At 41.2% G+C, this 18,405-nt stretch overlaps 2 protein-coding genes across 7 annotated transcripts in view; one reads left to right on the top strand and one right to left on the bottom strand.

Annotated features, from left to right (window-relative positions):
• The window catches only part of MAP1B (microtubule associated protein 1B), a 67,599-nt gene extending 62,882 nt beyond the window's left edge, over positions 1-4,717 (top strand). For both annotated transcript variants that reach the window (XM_008638624.2, XM_017740664.1), the window contains exon 6: positions 107-4,717. In XM_008638624.2, coding sequence (XP_008636846.1) covers positions 107-262 — 156 coding nt within the window. In that variant the 3' untranslated portion in view covers positions 263-4,717. The remainder of the gene's footprint in view (positions 1-106) is intronic.
• Positions 4,718-13,202: 8,485 nt separating this feature from the next.
• The window catches only part of MRPS27 (mitochondrial ribosomal protein S27), a 41,616-nt gene continuing 36,413 nt past the window's right edge, over positions 13,203-18,405 (bottom strand). For all 5 annotated transcript variants that reach the window (XM_017740686.1, XM_017740687.1, XM_017740689.1 and 2 more), the window contains exons 9-10: positions 17,643-17,798; positions 13,203-13,622 (exon numbers count right to left, since the gene is read on the bottom strand). In XM_017740686.1, the coding sequence (XP_017596175.1) occupies positions 13,386-13,622; positions 17,643-17,798 (393 nt within the window). In that variant the 3' untranslated portion in view covers positions 13,203-13,385. The remainder of the gene's footprint in view (positions 13,623-17,642; positions 17,799-18,405) is intronic.

The raw sequence follows: 18,405 nt of genomic DNA, 5'->3' as shown, positions 1-18,405 counted from the left end.
TTTCCAAAAGGGAAACATACTTGTTGGCTGGGGCTTCTTGCAAAGACATTTTGCATATTAACTGTTTCTGCGGTCCATTCAACAAGACTTTTATTTTGTGTTGCAGGTGACCTTAATCCCAACCCACGACTCAGAAGTGATGAGGGAATGGTATCAAGAGACCCATGAGAAACAGCAGGATCTCAACATCATGGTTTTGGCAAGCAGCAGCACTGTTGTTATGCAAGATGAATCTTTTCCTGCATGCAAGATTGAACTGTAAGAACAAGACCGTGCATCACAAGATTAAACTTTGTTTCCAGAAATTCTTCAGTTTGAAAACACCTTTTCTGAAAATTCAACTCATCTATTCCAACTGCTGAACTATATACCTGCCAAATGCTATACTGTGTCACAGTGATGCAAGTCACTAATATTTTTCAGTCTTTGTTGGTTGCTAAGGGAAATAACAGTCTTCCCATAGTAGAGTACAAATTACTGCGAAAATACAGATTCAGTTGCATCTCTGCTGAACATTTTGAAACCATGCACTAGCAACCCCAACTGACTTTTGCCAGGTAGAGGCATTTGACCTCTAATGAAACACAAAGAGAGAAAGAGAGAGAGGGGTAAGAGGAGAACGTAGTAAATCATTAGGTCTGCATTAGTCTCATGGCAATAGATGTATCGCTTACTACAGTCTGCTTATGTTCTCACACAAGAAGAAAGTTTTAAATTTTTATCAATATGAGCTATCACTATGGGGATCCTTTTTTTAAAGAATTAAGTTAGCTCAAAAATAAAAAGAATGAGAACATGGCTAGGAAGGGATGTATGACCTAATCACTCACTCATCAGCAGCTTTCCACTTTAATTTGAACTCTGCATACTGACATACCGTAACAATCATAGGCCAAATGTGCATGTAATCTGCACCCCATCCAGAAGTCTAAAACCTTTCTTACAACATGCAGAATTGTTGGTCTAAGGCATGCTTCCAGCGAAAGCCCACTCACTCCAGCCAGAACTGACCAGTCCACATGCTTGAACACCCATGTCCACTGTCGATTAACTGAAGCAAAATACCAAAGCGGTCGGGAGTACATACAGTAGACAATTTGCCTTAGAAAGTGACTTGAATGTACAAAGAAACTTGATGCACTTATTTTTTAATGCTGAGACAGCAAATTTATAAAACATCTGTGTAGGATCATAGTTACACCAGTAAAGAAGCGTGAGTGTGCATGTGTTGTATTAGGAACTTTATGACTGGTCAAATGGTTTGGTGCTATGAATTACATATGTTAGTTATGTGAACACTTCACTGATGCACCTGGACAGCTCAACAAGGCAAGATGAGGTTTTTTTTGAAGGCTCCTTTTGTACTGTGGAAGCAAGATTGAAGTGGTGTCCAGTATCAGAGTTACAAAACTTAGTGAAACATTCAGAATGATGGAAAAGGTTACCTGTGAGCCTGTACAGTATTCAACCTTCCTTTGTCTTACCCTATTTTATTTGTTTAATTTAAGAGTGAACATGGGAACAAATGTACAGAAGCCTTTCTTTTAAGTGCTATGTGAACTTTTAATACATGATTTGTAACAAACATTTTCATTTACAGGTAAATGCAAAGAAAAATTTTGCAGGCAAAGGCATTTTTTTAGTAGTTTTGTAAGATAAATGGTGTTGTTTAAGATTCTAGTGAGAATGGATATTGAGGTAAAATTTATTGAAAACAGTCAACTGTCAATACCTTTTTGGGGAGAGGGGTATGGAAGGATACCCTGGTTATAAAATTTTTCTATTGGTGATTACAGAAAATGGGATTTGAGAAGTTGATTGCCCATTACTTAAAAGGTTATAACCTACATTGTCAACCCTCACAAGATCTTGAAAAAGGATAGAACAAGCAATAAGCTAAAATAAGTCCCTTCTCTTCCCTTTTCCTTCCCTTTTCTCTTCTCTTCCCCTTTCCTCTTTCCTCTTTCCTCTATTCTTTCCTTCTCTTTCCTTTACTCCTCTCTCCTCCTCTCATTTCCTTTTTTTACTTTCACTCCCTTTCCTCTTCCTTTCTATGCCTCTTCCTTTACTGTTCTTTTTTCTTCCTTTCTTTTCCTTCTTCATGTCTCCCTTCTTTTCCTTCTCTAGACTGCTTACAAAGGAACAGCACCACTTCTCTGTGATTTAAGACAGTTTGGATTTTCAGTCTCAGAAGTTTTACCCCAATTTAAAAAATCTTGTTGCATTGCAGAAGGTCTGCAAATCTGAATTTAAGAAGGTGTAAAGGCCTCCAGCATGGAGTTATGTGCTGGTTGTATGAATCACCGTTACGGCTGGTATTAAGTTTTATGATGTAGTGAACTATGACCTCATTTTATTTTCCTTACTTATAATTTATTTCAATTTTACATTGTTAGGATATTTTTGTTTAATAGGTGTATGTTTGCACTCCTAATTTTTATGAGGGTTTTTTAATACTGGTTTAGGGTCTTGTAAATGTGGGCTTCTCACGCCCATTTAATGCTGTGAATTACTGTTTTTCAGTGGTTGGGATTTTGATTTATTTTTAATGTCTTCTCTTTTTTTTTTAGGTCTCTCTAGCAATGCTGTTTTATTTATTGCTATACCTTTTAAGTAGTTAAGAATAACTCAGAGTGACTATGGCACAAAAGGCAGATGGAAATGTATTGTGAAAACAAGCATGTTTGCTGGGCTCATGTCATTCACTTAAAAATGCTCTTGTAATACATAGTCTACAAAGATACGGGCAAAATTTTTGGCACAAGAGTTGTACTCTTTCTACAATTCTTTCTGATTTGTCTACTTTATTATATAGGTCAGAATTCAAACCTTTTGAGTGGGTGGGAACAGATTTTCTGATTTTCTGACAATAACTGAAATGTTTTGTATCTCTGCTTTGGTAGAAAATTGTTTTAAGTACAGCAGTGGTCTTGTGACTAATCTCACTTATGCCACTTACGCCTGTGAATCACGAGCAATTTCACTACTGTCAGGGAAGTTACAGTCATCTGATCCTACTGTAAATTAAATTGGAATCAAGCCTTAAATATGCCCAAGCAAGTTTATGATGGCCGAAGCATTTGTTTTGCTTCTGAAATAATAATGATAACTAGACAGTTACAGTTAACCTTAACATGTGCATTTGCTTTTTTTGCTGCTACAAGAATATTAAAACCCTGGTCTGGCTATTCGGAGGTATTGCAATGCCTGTTCCATCCATTCCCTTCCAAATGGCAATGGCACCTAGATTCAACACAGCGATGAGCTCCTCTTGCCCTTAATGACTTTCCTGCCTGTGGAACTAATCTACCTGTGCTAATCCTAGTACTACACAACTAGTTTAGTGTAACAGTCATCCAAATGTACTGTGTACATTAACGATGAGTGCTGTTGATCAGCATAGATTTCTAGGAGCATGGTTTGTTATTGATTACTCTTAATTGTAAAGATTCAATATCTGAGTGCAAAGAACACTCCATTTCAATGATGGTATTACCCATAACAGCATTCCCGGTCATGATCTTTATGCTATTAATATACTGCTTCATATAATTCAATGAAGAATTAACTTTGGGGATCCCATCCCACTCTTGAACTTGGACAGGGCCTCTCATGCATGCCTTTTCAAAGTCCTGTGGTGGGCCTGACTCATTGACCTCTATTTTCACCCCATCTTTCATAGAAATCACTTTAGATTTTTTTTTTACTTATTTTACATACTGTGGTGAATGGAGATAACTGTGTATATGAATGTTGGGGTTTTTTTAATTGTCTATGATAGCTTATGCATTTTAGGAGAGTTCTGGTACTCTTTTACTAAGATTTAATAAATTTGTTAATTGAATTTTCAATCCCTCCCAACACAAGTAAATGAGCTCCAAAGAGCACTTGCTGTGCATTTGGAACATTTATGTCATGCGCTTCTCTTTGTTCATCTGTCGCCAGAGGTTCTTGCTCAGTAATGATGCTTTTGAGAGAAATAATAATTTTATTGGTCTGGATTTACTAGAAGATGAAAAAATATACTGTTTACACTTGAAAGAAACCGTAAACTTTCGTCTTTTCACTTAATTGAACAAAACACTAAAAGCAACTAGGGATAAGCATTTCTTAGAATGCAATTATATTATTAACCTGGTTAAAAAATGTTTGCTATTTAAAATTAAAAAAAAAAAAAAAAGAAAAAATCTTGTTGGTTTTGACTTTACAAAAAAAAAATCTTAAAAAAGAAATTAACTAAATAAAACAATGGAATAAAATATAGAAAGAAAAAAATTTAAGAAGCAGCTTCTCTCTACTAGGCTAACTAAGAGCTCCAGATGGCAGGAGCTACCTCTTCAAGACTGGGCTGTAATCTCAACTGTAAAAGACAAAATCTGAAATATGCTTTCACGCATTTGCATGCAGCCATTATTTTCCAAACTATGGAAAGAAAGTCTTGTGGCTGGCTGAGAAGCACCTCACACACCTCCTCTCTCTTGTTCTGAATGGTGTTTGTGTCAGTCTGCAGCTGTGTATGGTATTATGTCTTATAATCCTGCATCACTTCTATTCTATCCAGTCATATCTAACGTAGAAAATTAGTTTCCAGTGAAAGTAATATGTAGTGCTTTTATGATATTTGTGTGCAATATCCCCTCTTCCATTGAGGATATTTGATGTAAAGGAATCAAACTCAGTTCCACAATAAAATACAAAAGTGGTAAAGTGGTGTTGACATGTTTCTTGTCTTTGTGTATGTATGTATTTTTAAGTTTTCCCTTTCTCTCGGTCATGATTACCTAGTATATGGGTTTTCTTCTGAAGATGAGGCAGGATTTAAGTGCCAGACAAACCCCAATCTCTCTTTAGGAACTGGAAAAATAGATGTGGAAGAATATTTTTATCTAGTGGTGTAAAACATTACCATGATGTACCATGACATGGCTTCTCTTTGTTGTTCTCATTTCTGTATTCCTCAGCAGAATGAGAAAACACCTCATTTTCAGTAAGTACACATTCAGAGATGATACGCAATAAAGTTACATCAAACTGAGCCCACTCTGAGGTCTTTTCTAAAGCATAGCGGTTCAACAAGAGTGGGCAGCTTGTCTCCAGTAGACAGGGACCGCTTCTGATCATCACTGCCCATTCATCTGGCTTAGAGGAGACAGAGCATTTGGGGAAGCTGAGCCCTCAGTTCAGTTTTTTACTTTATAAACGTCAGAATTCCTCTTCAGCTATTGAGGGATGCTGTAAGATCAGGCTTTCTCCCTTTGTAGTTGCTTGCTGCTGCAATGCCTGCTGTGCTGAGATGCACCTGTCAATGGTGATGGCATGAAAGCAGGTAAAGGCTGGGGCAGCAAAATGCAAGAGGTACTCACTCCCAGGAGAAGCAGAGGTCCTGTGGGATTTCCTTCATCCTCAGACAGCAGTCTTCTTTTGCAGGCCGTTACTCATCTCCAAAGTCCAAGGGTTTATGTGTAACTTATGACAATAAGAAATGCTGTACTTGGCTTGAATTGGGCTGAACATGGTGAAGTAAAATTATGACTAGATGAGGGAAGTCAAGTGCTGCAAATTTTATATCCTAAGTATAATTCTGCATATATGTACATCAAGATTTTCTAAGCTGTTGTGATAGAGTAGCTGATACTACTTAAAATATATTAAAATGATTGTGGCAAAGCAGACCAGGTCAAGCCTCAATCCCAGTCATTTACGTGCAATTGCATAGCAAAGTTCTGGATTTGATAGGTGTGACCACCCACAGTACCTGTGGACAGAGGCCAGGCCAGCCCCATCAGTGGTGTTTGGCTTGCTGCTTCTAGATGCCACATGAAAGCTCCTTTCTTCAACACAGCTGCTGAGGTTTATTTCCACTGGAGCTAATGAACAAATTCAATCAGCTTATGTGGTATTTCAGATTCCATGGGAACGATGGTTCGTCAGATCTTTTCATTCTATCTAAAATGAGGGATCTGTATCGTGGCATCCTGGAGCAGTAGATAGTTTATTCCTGATTTCTAGTGTTCTGTGGATGGGAGGAAATTTTAGCTTTTCATTGTTCCCAGGATGGGGCAAAAAAGAGCTGTTGAGGGGTCTTTTGATTAACAGCTACAGTGACATGCCACAGATCCAGCTTGTGCCCAGCATTGCAACAAAGCTCCTTGGCTTTCTAAAGCATCCCTGGACCCATGAGCATTGCCCATGTCCTTCAATCAGCAAGCAGTTTTTGACCACTACCTGCTGCTGCAGTCACTCCTCATCTTCCACTGATGTGACTAGTCTGCACTAGCATGTACCATCCTCTGTTGTGCTGTGTGTGCCTTCTTTGGCACCCTCTCCCACAGCATACTCCTGGAAAAGCTGGCAGCCCACAGCTTGGACAGGTGCACTCTTCGCTGGGCTAAGAACTGGCTGGATGGCTGGGCCCAGAGAGTGGAGGTGAACGGTGCTGCATCCAGCTGTGCACTAGTGGTATCCCACACAGATCAGTGTTGGGCCCTGTTCTGTTTAGTATTTTTACTGATGATCTTGATGAGGGGATTGAGTCTACCATGGCAGATGACACCAAGCTGGGAGCAAGTGTCAATCTGCTGGAGGGTAGGAGGGCTCTGCAGAAGGACCTGGACAGGCTGGATCCATGGGCTGAATCCAGCAGTATGAGGTTTAACAAGGCCAAGTGCCTGCACTTCGGTCACAACAACCCCAGGCAGTGCCACAGGCTGGGGCAGAGTGGCTGCAAAGCTGCCCACAGGAAAAGGACCTGGGGGTGCTGGTGCCAGCAGCTGAACATGAGCCAGGGTGTGCCCAGGTGGCCAAGAAGGCCAGTGGCATCCTGGCCTGTACCAGCAACAGTGTGGCCAGCAGGACCAGGGCAGGGATTGTCCCCCTGTACTCAGCACTGCTGAGGCCACATTCTGGGTCCCTCAGTTTAGGAAGGACATTGAGCTGCTGGAGCGTGTCCAGAGAAGGGCAGCAAGGCTGGTTAAGTGTCTGGAGCACCAGTCCTGTGAGGAGCAGCTGAGGGAGTTGAGGTTGTTCAGCCTGGAGAAGAGGCTCAGGTGTGACCTTATCACTCTCTACAGCTCCCCAAAAGGAGGGTGTATCCAGATGAGGGTTGGGCTCTTTTTTCCAGGCAACCAGTGACAGGACAAGAGGACACAGTCTCAAGCTGCACCAGGGGAGGTTCAGATTGGACATTAGGAGGTATTTCTTCACAGAAGGGGTGATTGGGCATTGGAATACCTAGGGAGGGGGTGGAGTAACTACCCTGGATGTGTTTAAAAAAAGACTGGATGTGGCACTTAGTGACATTCTCTAGTGGACAAGGTCATGTTCGGTCATAGTTGGACTTGATAATCTTAAAGGTCATTTCCAGTCTAGTTAATTCTGTGATTCTCTCATTCAAATTCAGCCCAAAACTACCAGAGGCTGCATAATGCTGAGTGCCCTTATGATACCAAGAGATTTGCTGGTTTTTAACTGTTATGTTCAGCACCATTTCCACCAGAAATGAAATCCAGAGGCAAACTACAGAACTAAATCAGCAGGCACTGTAGTCTGCAGGAGCGCTTTTTGCTGGTCCTCACGGATCCTTACCACCCGAGATAGCTGCTTCTCTGCTCTTCAACAACTCCAGCATTACCAGCCCCAGTATGAATTGCTGGCAAGGTGGAGGTTGACTGTGCATCTGATGCCAGCTTCACTACCAAAACAATTGCATGCCATGATTTACACATCATACCGCAGATTGGTCCATCACCTGTGCTTGTGAATTCCATAGAAAAGACAACTGAAATATCTGGAACTTACGCCCTAATACAAACAAAGCTAAATATACAAAGCTAAATCCCCACATGCACTAAAGTTACAAGTTAAAGTTAACCGTTAAGGTCCAGAAATTAATTTTGGTTGAGCTTTTACAAACCTGATGTTATTTTTACCTCAGCTCACTTGTGTTACTTTCTTAACAGCTGAAGGTAAACTGAACCACTGAGCCACCTAAATACTTAACATGAACCCTCCTCCAGAGTGCAAGTCAGTATACCCAGAAACAGTTTCCAGTTTCCGAACATGAAATAATAGCAGCAGTTACCCTGCGTAAGGATCAGAGCAGGCTTGAAAGTTTCTTTGCCCAAATCACTTAAGGGAGGAATTGTCAAGACTCACAATAAGCAAGATATACTGAAAGCTGAATTTTGTCCTGTGCTTGTCAATGGGGCTCTAATTCTAATGTTATTTCTGTGCCTGGAGCATTTGCAATTTGGAATGGGTAGAGTGGACTTGAGTTCATCAGAAAGGTTTAAGAGTAGAAAGACTCAGTACTGTGCAATTGCTAGCTGAGTTCAGTGACAACTTTGATTTCTGTGGGGAGGCTATCTAGAGTAGGTGGCACAGTCTTCTACCATGTTTAGCATCTAACGTTACTTCTGATTTAATGTTTTGTCACTAATTTTTGACCTATACTTCGTTCCCCAGTTTCATTTTGGAAGAGTCACTGTCCCAAATTCAGGTTGTCACAGTACAGCAGTAGTTCCTCTTCTACAGTTGAAAAGCCTTTTCCTCATCTCATCTCAACATTTCCTATCATTAAATTTCTGGAAAGGTAAATTTAGCTTTAGTCTCCACAGATGAGCTCAAAATATTCAAATACACTTTGTAGGGCCAAACTGTAGTTTGTACATTTAACAGGAAACTCAGCAAAAGTGGACGCTGTTCAGCAGACCACACCTTGCATCCCTGTAAATCAGTGGTGCAATTCCCTTCTGTAACTGTTAACTCCAGCTTCCTTTGGAGGCAGGGGAAGAGAGGATGCTTGCTAAACTGTGCCCCAGGCTGTCTTCTGTCTGTCTCAACAGCACAGTTGATGACTGCTCAGGTCAGAAACGCCCTAGTACCAGCCAACCTTCACCTAAAGCTGGCAGGCATCATCATCCTAGTCCTACAGTTTTAGAGTGACCAGAGAACCCTGGGATGGGCAGGAAAGCAGCTGGGACAGGCCACTTAGGGAGGGAGCAAGTGCTTGACACCAGCGCTGTGTGTAGGACACAGCATATGACCAGGTCTGAAATCATCTTGTAACCTTATCTTGGCAAGGTCAGGTGTTACCATAAATAGGGCCCATCTGTACAAGGCTTCTGGCAAATTCATTTGAGCTGCAAGGGTATAAATATGTAATTTTCTTCTTGTGAATAATGGATAATGACCTTCAGTGCTTTGCTGGAACTGTTCTGCCAGTAACACTCATGGGAGGAAGAGTTACATATTTGCTTGCCTCAGCAGCAGTAAATTTGGTGTCTGCCATAGGTTTGAATTGGGATGCCACTTTTTTTCTCTTAAGAGCAGCCAAATTCTTACCAACATACCAAGCAGGGCTTTGCATTTGTATCGGCTTCTGTTTCTTTTGGCTAGTATTGTTGAAAGGTCTTTCCCACACTTAGGAAAACATGGGAGAGCTGTTAACCGTGTCTGGCATGTGTAAGTCTGGCAGTGCTGTACCATACACACTACCACAGTCAGGTATTATTTGGGCTGCTTGTCACAGCTCAGTGACTATGCATGCCAATGTACTGCTTATAGCAACGGGAGATTTTCCCCGAGCTATAAAAACACCAGGAAAATGAGTAGGGAAATTATTCAAAAACTTGCATGAAGAAAGATGCACTCCTGTGATCTAGAAATATACTGACAAGGGAGAAACTGCAATAGCTTTAATCCTAATCACAGCTGTAGTCAAACGAAAACAGGATGTGAAGGAACATTTCTAGGAGAGTGTTCAAAAATATGAGCTAGTGTTACTACTAAGAAAGACTTTGGTCTGTCCCCTCCAGGAAATATTTAGCCAGCCCTATTCACATACAGAAAGGTCTAGACAGCTGTCTGAAACAGAACAGCAAGAACCAGAAATGCTTCAAAAAGCTTGAGAGCTTCCTAGTGAGAAAGTGCTTATTGGGTTGTGAGCTTGCATCAAATGCCAAATCAAGTACCAGGGAGCAAGGCTGGATGAACTCAGAGCTTTTTGTGTTTGTAGAGCACAAAGCTATTTTTTTATATGCATATATATATACACATCCACATTCTTCCCTTAGCATCAGAGCTCACATTTAAACAGCAACAGATCAAAAGCGGGTGTACGACTTCCCCGCCCCTCCTCCTTCTAAATGTGGACAGCTGCATCACAGCAGGCGATGGCAAACACAGCAGAGCACACACGGCCTCAGGCAGCTGGGCTTTTGACTACTTGGGGCCCAGTTTCACTCCTAGGTGCAGCTACAAGGGTTCTTCAAACTTCTTATTTAAGAGTTACCAGCAAGCAGGTAAAAAACAGGTGCTGTGTGCAACATGATTTATGCAAGGGGGCAAATAATCAAGTGTGAGTTTTCCTGGAGTGGGAAGGAGAAAAGGAGGTAAATTAAGCCAGGTTAGTTGACATTCTGTTGATTTTTCATGCTGTTGCATTTGGTACACAGCTACTGCATGTGTCCTCCTGAGGAAGATGAGCACCTGCCTGAACAGGTCTCTGAATTATCCTGTCTCACAATTTGTCCACCTTACTGCTGACCTTGCTCAAAGCCAGCAGGTAGGAGAGAGCACCAAGGAGGAGAGTACCTTCCTCCCTCTGCTCAAGCTTCATTTGCTAATACATGATTTGAATCTCTTGAGATTCAGCTCTATCCAGGGTCCTCAAACCTCAGGGTGCCTGAGCAGCCCAAGCTGCTTGCACCACTGAGATCTGGATGCAGGGCAGAGACATGGCTAGCTTCCTCAGAGAAGGGGAACAAATAAATGTGAGCTGGTACATTGGAGGAACTTGAAGGGGATCACAGCTGAGATCAAAAACGAAGCAGCAGAGAGGATTTCTGGAGAATTCAGGAGGGTGCACGTATGTGTATTGGAAACGTGAGGATTTGCTAGGTGTGAAAACAGTTTGGCTACACAGAACTTTAGAAACTGGTTGCTGTTGAGACCACAGTGAAACCTGGGGTGGGGCGGAGCAAGACAGTAGCTACTGAACCATGGAGAAATACTTAGCCGGGGCCTAAGGGGAAGAAGGTCCCTCGTGTGCAGCTGGTCCAGCTGGTGCAAGTGTCAAAAGTGCCTTCTCACTCAGGGTGATACCAAAGGGACAGATAAATGAGAGGGCTTGTCAAAAAATTTGGCTTATGTCACAAATAATCTGGATCCCCTGCTGCAGGTCTTGGGTTTGGTGTCCTTCATCTGGCCCCACGCATCTGATTTGCCTGCAAAGCATGTGGCCAAAGAAACCCCCTTCTGCCAAGGGCAGAGGGCAATATGGGAGGAGACTGGGGAAAAGGCAGAGAAAGGTTGTATCTACTGGTTTAAGTTTATGCCTTGAACTGCGGTCAGAGGATTCCAATCCACATGCCTGGAGTAAAACAAAGAGGGAACCTACAATATTCACAAGCAGGCTACTCAGGAGCTCACAGGAAGATTTTTTTTTTCTCCTGTTGCTGTAATAGTTAAGTCTAAATAAATGGAAAGGGGGGTCGTTGTGGGGGAAGTGAAGCCAAGCCTGTGAGACAGCGGGGACATAGCAGCTGGCAGCTTGCTGGAGGCTCAATTAGCATTAGCAGCCTAGTGTATCTACCAGCAGGCTGAGGGAGGGAGGGTGGAGGTGCAGCCAGAAACAGGCTCCTTGTGCTGCCAAGAGGCCAACAACAACCAAGGAGAAATGTGTAAAATTATAGTGCAGTGAAGATCCCAACACCTGATGCCTGTAGAGAGAAGACCATTCAGGACTTTGGATGCAGGAGTGATCATGAACCTCTGTAGCTACAACCCATGTTCTGAAACTAAAGAACTGAAATATGTGGGCAGGGAAGGGACACTACATTCTCCTGTGTCTCAATCAGGAGTGACTGTGACCTCTTTAAACACACCAGTTTTAAGGAAATTGTTCTTAAGAGTGTATTTGGCCTTCTACTCTTCCTCAAGGCTCTCTAACTTCTCCTAGTAATCAGAAAGCATTTAGACCAAGAAAGAGAAAAAAAAATTCAGGAGACTTTCCTCAGAAGTTGTCCAGGAAAGTCCACTGCTAGACAAGCCACAAAATCATCCACTTACCTGGCTGGAAACAGCACTCTCTTATTGCTCTATGGGAGAAACTGTGGGACTTGCTGACAAGATGAGGTAAAGTTTCTTGGACATGAAAGAGCAGTCAGGCTCTGATTGTGTTTGCTGGGAATTCTAAGAAAGGCATCTGGTGTATTTCATGTATGCTTTCCTACACTTAAAACAAGTTCACAGGTCTGCAGCATGTTCTCACTGGATTTACAGTTGGTTTGTGATTTGAGTTTTATCACTGCAAAACTAGATAGACGCACAATAAAACTCAAAATGCTTATTTAGACCCTGTGGTAAAGCACAGAGACAATAGTGCTGGTGCCCTAACAAACTGCAATTACAGCAGGGCTGTTGCTCAGGTCTCCCTGTTTTAAAGGACCTTGTCCCACTAAACACTGCAAAAAGCTGCTAGCTGTAGCTAACAAGATTCAGTGGGAATGTATGAAGGGAAGGATGATGATGCATCACAACCATAATCAATGCACTATGATTCTTTCCTCCCTTGCCATTTCCTTGTGCTCCTGTGAATAGCTACATTGTTTCAGTGATCTGAAGAACGGGGCATGGGACCGTGAAGGGAATTAGGTCAAAAACTCCATGAAACAGTGCCTAGAATATAAAAGGAAAGTGCACTGCAGTATGAGGCTCCTTGGTGTGTGCCGAGGTAATTGCACATGTTTCTCTAGTGACTTTAGAAAAGGAGCGAAACAGCACCAGTAAATTCAGAAATTTCTAACATCCTTACAGTAAAGACACATCTGACTGAATGTACAAGTGCTAACTCACTAGGCTGAAACTCTTCAGTAGTTTTAAAAATGACCTAAAGTTAGGCTTTCAACTCCACGCATAGTAGCCTGAATTTTCCAAATGGGTTAGGAAAAAGAAAAAAACCCAATCAACATATGTTAATCCTCTTAAGTGTCTGAAGTTCAGAGTAGCAAAGACATTCTTTCCTGTGAGAAACTCCTACTGAAACAACTTGCATTTGAAATTCTTCCCTTTTCTTTTGTTCCTTCCACCCTCTAGACCTTTCATAACAGGCAAGCTACCCCTTATGGCTTTGTTTCTTTGTATTGTCCCTATCCCATCTCTTGCTCGGCTGGTGGTAGAAGGAAAATAAATCATATACAGGATGAAGATTTCTAAACCACATGTGCTTTACTTCAGGAAACAGGCAAAGTGGGATGCTTAATTTCCATACAGCAGTCACACCTGCAGCATGATTGAAGTGAAATATTAATAATGGTGAGCACTTCAGTTCACTGACAGAGGAATGCATACCACTGCATTCCTAGTTCCAGTACTACGCAGATGCTTTAAGATGCTTTAGCTAGCTTCCTAGCTTCCATTTCCTGCTTAGCCTGTTCTCTCATCTCTCTTTCTCTCTCAATGAGAAGTACTTGTAGTTCTTCCCACTTCTTCAGGTTCTGCTCATGTTTTGCAATGTCTTCTGCTTCACATTCTGGCAGTTTTTCCTTGACAAGTTGGGTGGTCAGGGTTAACAGGCTTTCAGATTCAACCTTGCCAAGTGAATGCAGCTTGGAGTACAGCTCCTGTCAGAAAAAGAGATTTGGTAGGGAGTGTCAAGGAGAAAGCCAGTCAATCACGAAACAATCAGACACAAAATACTTCTCTATAACCAACATATCACTGATTGAATTATTATTATTATTATTATTATTGCTGCTGCTGCTGCTGCTGCACAGGCCAGGTAACTCACAGGAAAATGTTTCAGCTGTGGTAGTTGCTACCATTTCTTGAAATGCTAACCTCTAGACCATTCTTCTTCTTAGCAATAAAACCGAACCAATGAAATTTCATTTTCGTTAACTACTCGAGTTCTCTTCTTTTTCCAAGTTCAGTTATCTGGTATTAACAAAGATCAGCTGACTAGTCAACCACAATGAATAGAAACAAAAAACTTTGGTTTTGTGTCTTGCCTCAAAACCAGTTGCACGATTTCATCCACACTGCCTGCATCAGCATCCCTCCCAACAGGTTCACTCATTTCACATGGTCTCTTTCTAACAGCAAAGTAAGTAGCTCCCATAGTTTTTCTTCCTGTGTCTGAGGTGTGACTACACTTGCATAGATTATGCAACACTGTTACAGCAAGGGATATTTTTTCAGGGATATTCTACACTAAAACTAAGAGCAAAGCTTCAGTAAGAAACTCCCGTTTTCTTTCTTGAGCTTTACTTATCTGGATTTCCTGCAGCATAAAAATGTTAATTCACTTAAGATGATGAATCACCCAGCGATACTATTTCTGGCTTTCTGTAATCTTTAGCCTGATGGCTCCCTAACATTCTGATTAATTGCCTTGAAAGTGCAGATACACAACCAAGGAGATGATACAGCACTGGAAAATTCTTTATCCCTTGTTCACTCACTAGATAAAAACACATTTTCCCAACTTCTTTTAAATAAAACATTTTACTCAGCCCAGCATTTGCAAAAATATTTAAAATAAGTATGTGTTCTAATGAAAGGTACATCCATACGTTTTTCATTTGAATGATTGAACTTCTTGTTTTGCATTGCAGGATAATGGAAAGAAGATGTGTGGATTGTTCTCCTCCCCACAAAATGCAGTTCTAGAGCCATGCAGATATCCAGACTTCCAGTTATCACTGAAAGTTTATGCACTGTGCAGCTGGTCCGCAGTGTTCTTCTTACCCGAGCTCATGCCAGCAATAATCTGCATGGGCACTTCCCCTCAGCTCCCATCTGGAGGCTCTGACTTGTTCTTAGGCAGGAAGCTATTATGTCCCCTCTGAGGCCTCTACTCTTCTCCCTCCCTTAGCCAACACAACTGCAGGCTTTGTTGTGTTTTACTTTGGAGGTCTAAACTGGACAGACAGCAGATTAAAGACTCTTTAAAATGCTAGACATGCAGGTCTGAGGGGCTTGGGTGTCTGGTTCTGTCTGCTTTTTGATTTTATGATAAAGAATGAAAACAAAGTCAATGTCTTCAAGGCTAATGGACTAAAACCAAACTCAATAAACTTATTTAGGTGTATTAGTCTCCATTGTATTTGAGATCAGTAAGTACAAAAGGCATCAGTGAGAAAACTGAAGAGACTGTACAACTTAGGTTTGGGGAAGAAACTTGACGGCTATGCTCATGTTACAGATTAGATACATAGTTTAAATGTAACTAGTTTAGATCATTCACACACTTCCCATTAAACTCTACCAAGAATGTGGTGAAAAGGGGCTGAACATAAAAACAGGAAATTGAACTACAGAAAGGCAATAAACTGTAAACTAGCAGGTCTTGTCTCCCAAGCCATTTACTGGTATCAGTGGTATCCTGGAATACTTCCTGCTCTTCTCTTATACATTAGTAATACTGATTTAGGAAAGCAGCAGGTTTTATGTCCCGCAGGTACCAAAAGGGCACATTCTTAAATGGCTAAATCATGATTTTCATAAGCAGTCTCCAGGGCTCTGCATGCAGACAAGTTAGGGAAGGTGCACTGCTTTTAGAGAAGGTGTTCCCAGCATTTATGTGATAAAATGTTTGCTGCCTACTGATCATTGACACAGATGGAAAGAATTGCCTGAGGAATGCTATACTGAGCAGTAAGCCCCAGCATACAGGAACTGAAAACAGGTAATTACAATACAAATGAGTGTCAGAGTCTAGATTACAACTCTAACGGGTTTTTCTGGAAAGAGCCAAATGCCCTCAAGTCCTGTTTGTTTTAGTGGAAGTAAAGGACAAGTATCCATATCTGTTAGACTTCCATGCCATTTTCAGGTACTTCCACAAACGGTTGTTCTGAAGGTTGGTATCAGACACAGAAGCCATTCCATGGAGTACCATGGAGGAGCACGTGTATGTCTGGAGTAAATCCATATGCTTTTCCTTGTATTGTGGTGTATGATTTGTGAAACAGAACTGGGAGTGCAGGAGGAAGAAGCAATTGGTTTTGTGCTCAAGCAGAAAGACTTGGATGTACTGGCTAATTAATGCAGGGCTGGACAAAGCGCAACTGAATTGTTTTTAGCAGCAGAAGTGCAAACCCTGTGCTGGGGTTACACAGAAGAGGGAGATCATCTGTGCTGGGACAGCAGCTGGGAAGGCACATATAATCAGGTTGATTCAGAGCTGCCACCTTCCCTCACACTTGTATGGATTTCTAGTGTGCTACTCTGCCCTGTGAACGACACCTGTAGGTGTCCCAGGGCTCAACTGGGAAGAGTGGCTATTGCTGGCCTAATGGATTTGAGAGAAGAATCTAGGAACTCCTTCAGGCTTAGCTGAAATGGCATCCTGACTCAAGAGCTCCTTTTCTCATTCAGACAACCAGGAATTTTGGCTTAATGACATACAATTACTGTTGGATGCCTAGATGCCACATAGGGGCTACGTCTTTCTCATATTCAGACTTTCCTGGTCAGATCTTAAACACTGGGACTAGTTTTTTGGCCAAAAGTCACTCACTGCCACACCTGGGAATGTCTGAATTGGGCTAATTATGGAATTTGTGGAAAGGTGGAGCTGAGAAGAAAACCACACTCTTGGCACTAGTCCCCAATTTGATATTCAGACCTCATTTTGAACACACTGCATTATTTTCCCCAAGGCTAGATAATGCATAGACAATGAGAGACACATAAAATGTCTCACTCCCTCCTTCAAAGGACACTTGTGTTTACCTAATTCACTGTAATTCATCCAGGCATTAATTACCATATGCTGAGCACCCACTGATTCCCAAACACCTCAATTAAAAAGTTTTAACTGCCTACAACAAAATCTTAATATCTAAAGATAAGTAGCAAAGTTATATAAGTAAAAATTAAAGCAAGAAGTGTGTGTGTGTGAGTTGAAACCACAGGCTACTAGTCTTTAAACTTCTGAAATTTCTTTAGAACAGTCTGTATCCAGCACAACTGTTCAAGGTCGCAGCCATCCAGGTGATAGCAACAATGGAAACTGATGGGCTATGGAAAGAGTACTGCTCCTGGAACTATAAGCCAGATGAGTTTCAACCTGAAGTACTCGATTTTTACCACAGCACAAATCAGAGATGATAAAAAAAATTAGCTCATTTAGCTAATTTATAGCTACGACATGATCAAATAAAATGCACGCATTATATAGATGTGCTCTAATGAACAGCTTCTTGTGTTTCTTACTGTTATACATAATTATAATGTACACAAATGGACAATAAATTCAGGGTAGTCTCACACCTATTACAATTTATTTTAATGAGCAAGACCCCACACAAGGTCAAATAATGGGTCTCTAATGACATATCACTTTTGCAAATAAGACTGGAGTTATCATCTTGATGTATGAAAAGTGAAGATAAAATTCCAGCAGACAGACTAAACACAAGTGGCCTTGAGCTTTTATGTCTTTGTAGGCTACTGTTTCCTGTTTGGAGAAGTGAAAATGCAAGGTGACATCAGTTTCAAAAATGCCAAACAGAACTCCTGATGCACTGAAGGGGTGCCAGTCTACCAGCCATAGTAAATCAGCATTTATATTTTCTAGTATGTATCACAGAGATCTACCACAGCTTAGAATATTTAGATAAATTAAACTGTCTTACCTTGAATCGGCTGTAGTACTCAGGTACTTTAGACTGCTCTGTTTCTTCTGACTCTGCACATTGTGACTTCTGCTCTAATTTCTTGGCTTGTTCAGCAGATTCTGGATCAGATTTGGCTTCAAGGACAGACTGTAAAATGGTCTCCAGGGCATCAAGCTGAACAATCACATTTGTCATGGTTAGAATAAAGAGTTTGGAAATACAATTTAAGTAACACAACTGTCATGTATTCAAAAACTTCATGAATTACCTTGTAATTTCAGATTACTTCTGTATATGCAAAACAGAAAACCAAATTCTAAAAGGAAATGAGACAATCTTGGAAGAATTTTGTACTGTGCTTCTGATCTTGAAGTGTGTGGCTCTCACAGTCATTCCATTGCTTTTTTGGGCTCTACTACTGGATATGTATCGAGACGCAGCATTAGTAAAGAATCAGCAAGAACTTTCTTTTACAAGTTCTTAGTTGTTCCCGGAACAAAGTAAAACATACCCTATACAGATAGCATTTCTAGGTATTACTAGTATTTACTATTTTTAGAGTATCAGTATGCAGATGGATAGGATCTTCTATGGACCTGTTGCATCACAGACAGATACAGCCTTGTTTCAACACCGGGATGTTCATCTACAACCCAGAACAAGATGAAGAGTTCCTTAAGTTTTCTAGGGTTTGTAAGCAGAAAAAATCACCAGTGTATTAAGCTAAGTTCTTCAGACTTAAGAGTAAGAAAGATATCTCCAAAACCACACACCCAAAGTG

Source organism: Corvus brachyrhynchos, unplaced genomic scaffold (assembly GCF_000691975.1).
Source record: "Corvus brachyrhynchos isolate BGI_N302 unplaced genomic scaffold, ASM69197v1 scaffold467, whole genome shotgun sequence".
Classification (NCBI taxonomy): domain Eukaryota; kingdom Metazoa; phylum Chordata; class Aves; order Passeriformes; family Corvidae; genus Corvus; species Corvus brachyrhynchos.
This window is presented reverse-complemented; position numbering and strand designations above follow the sequence as displayed.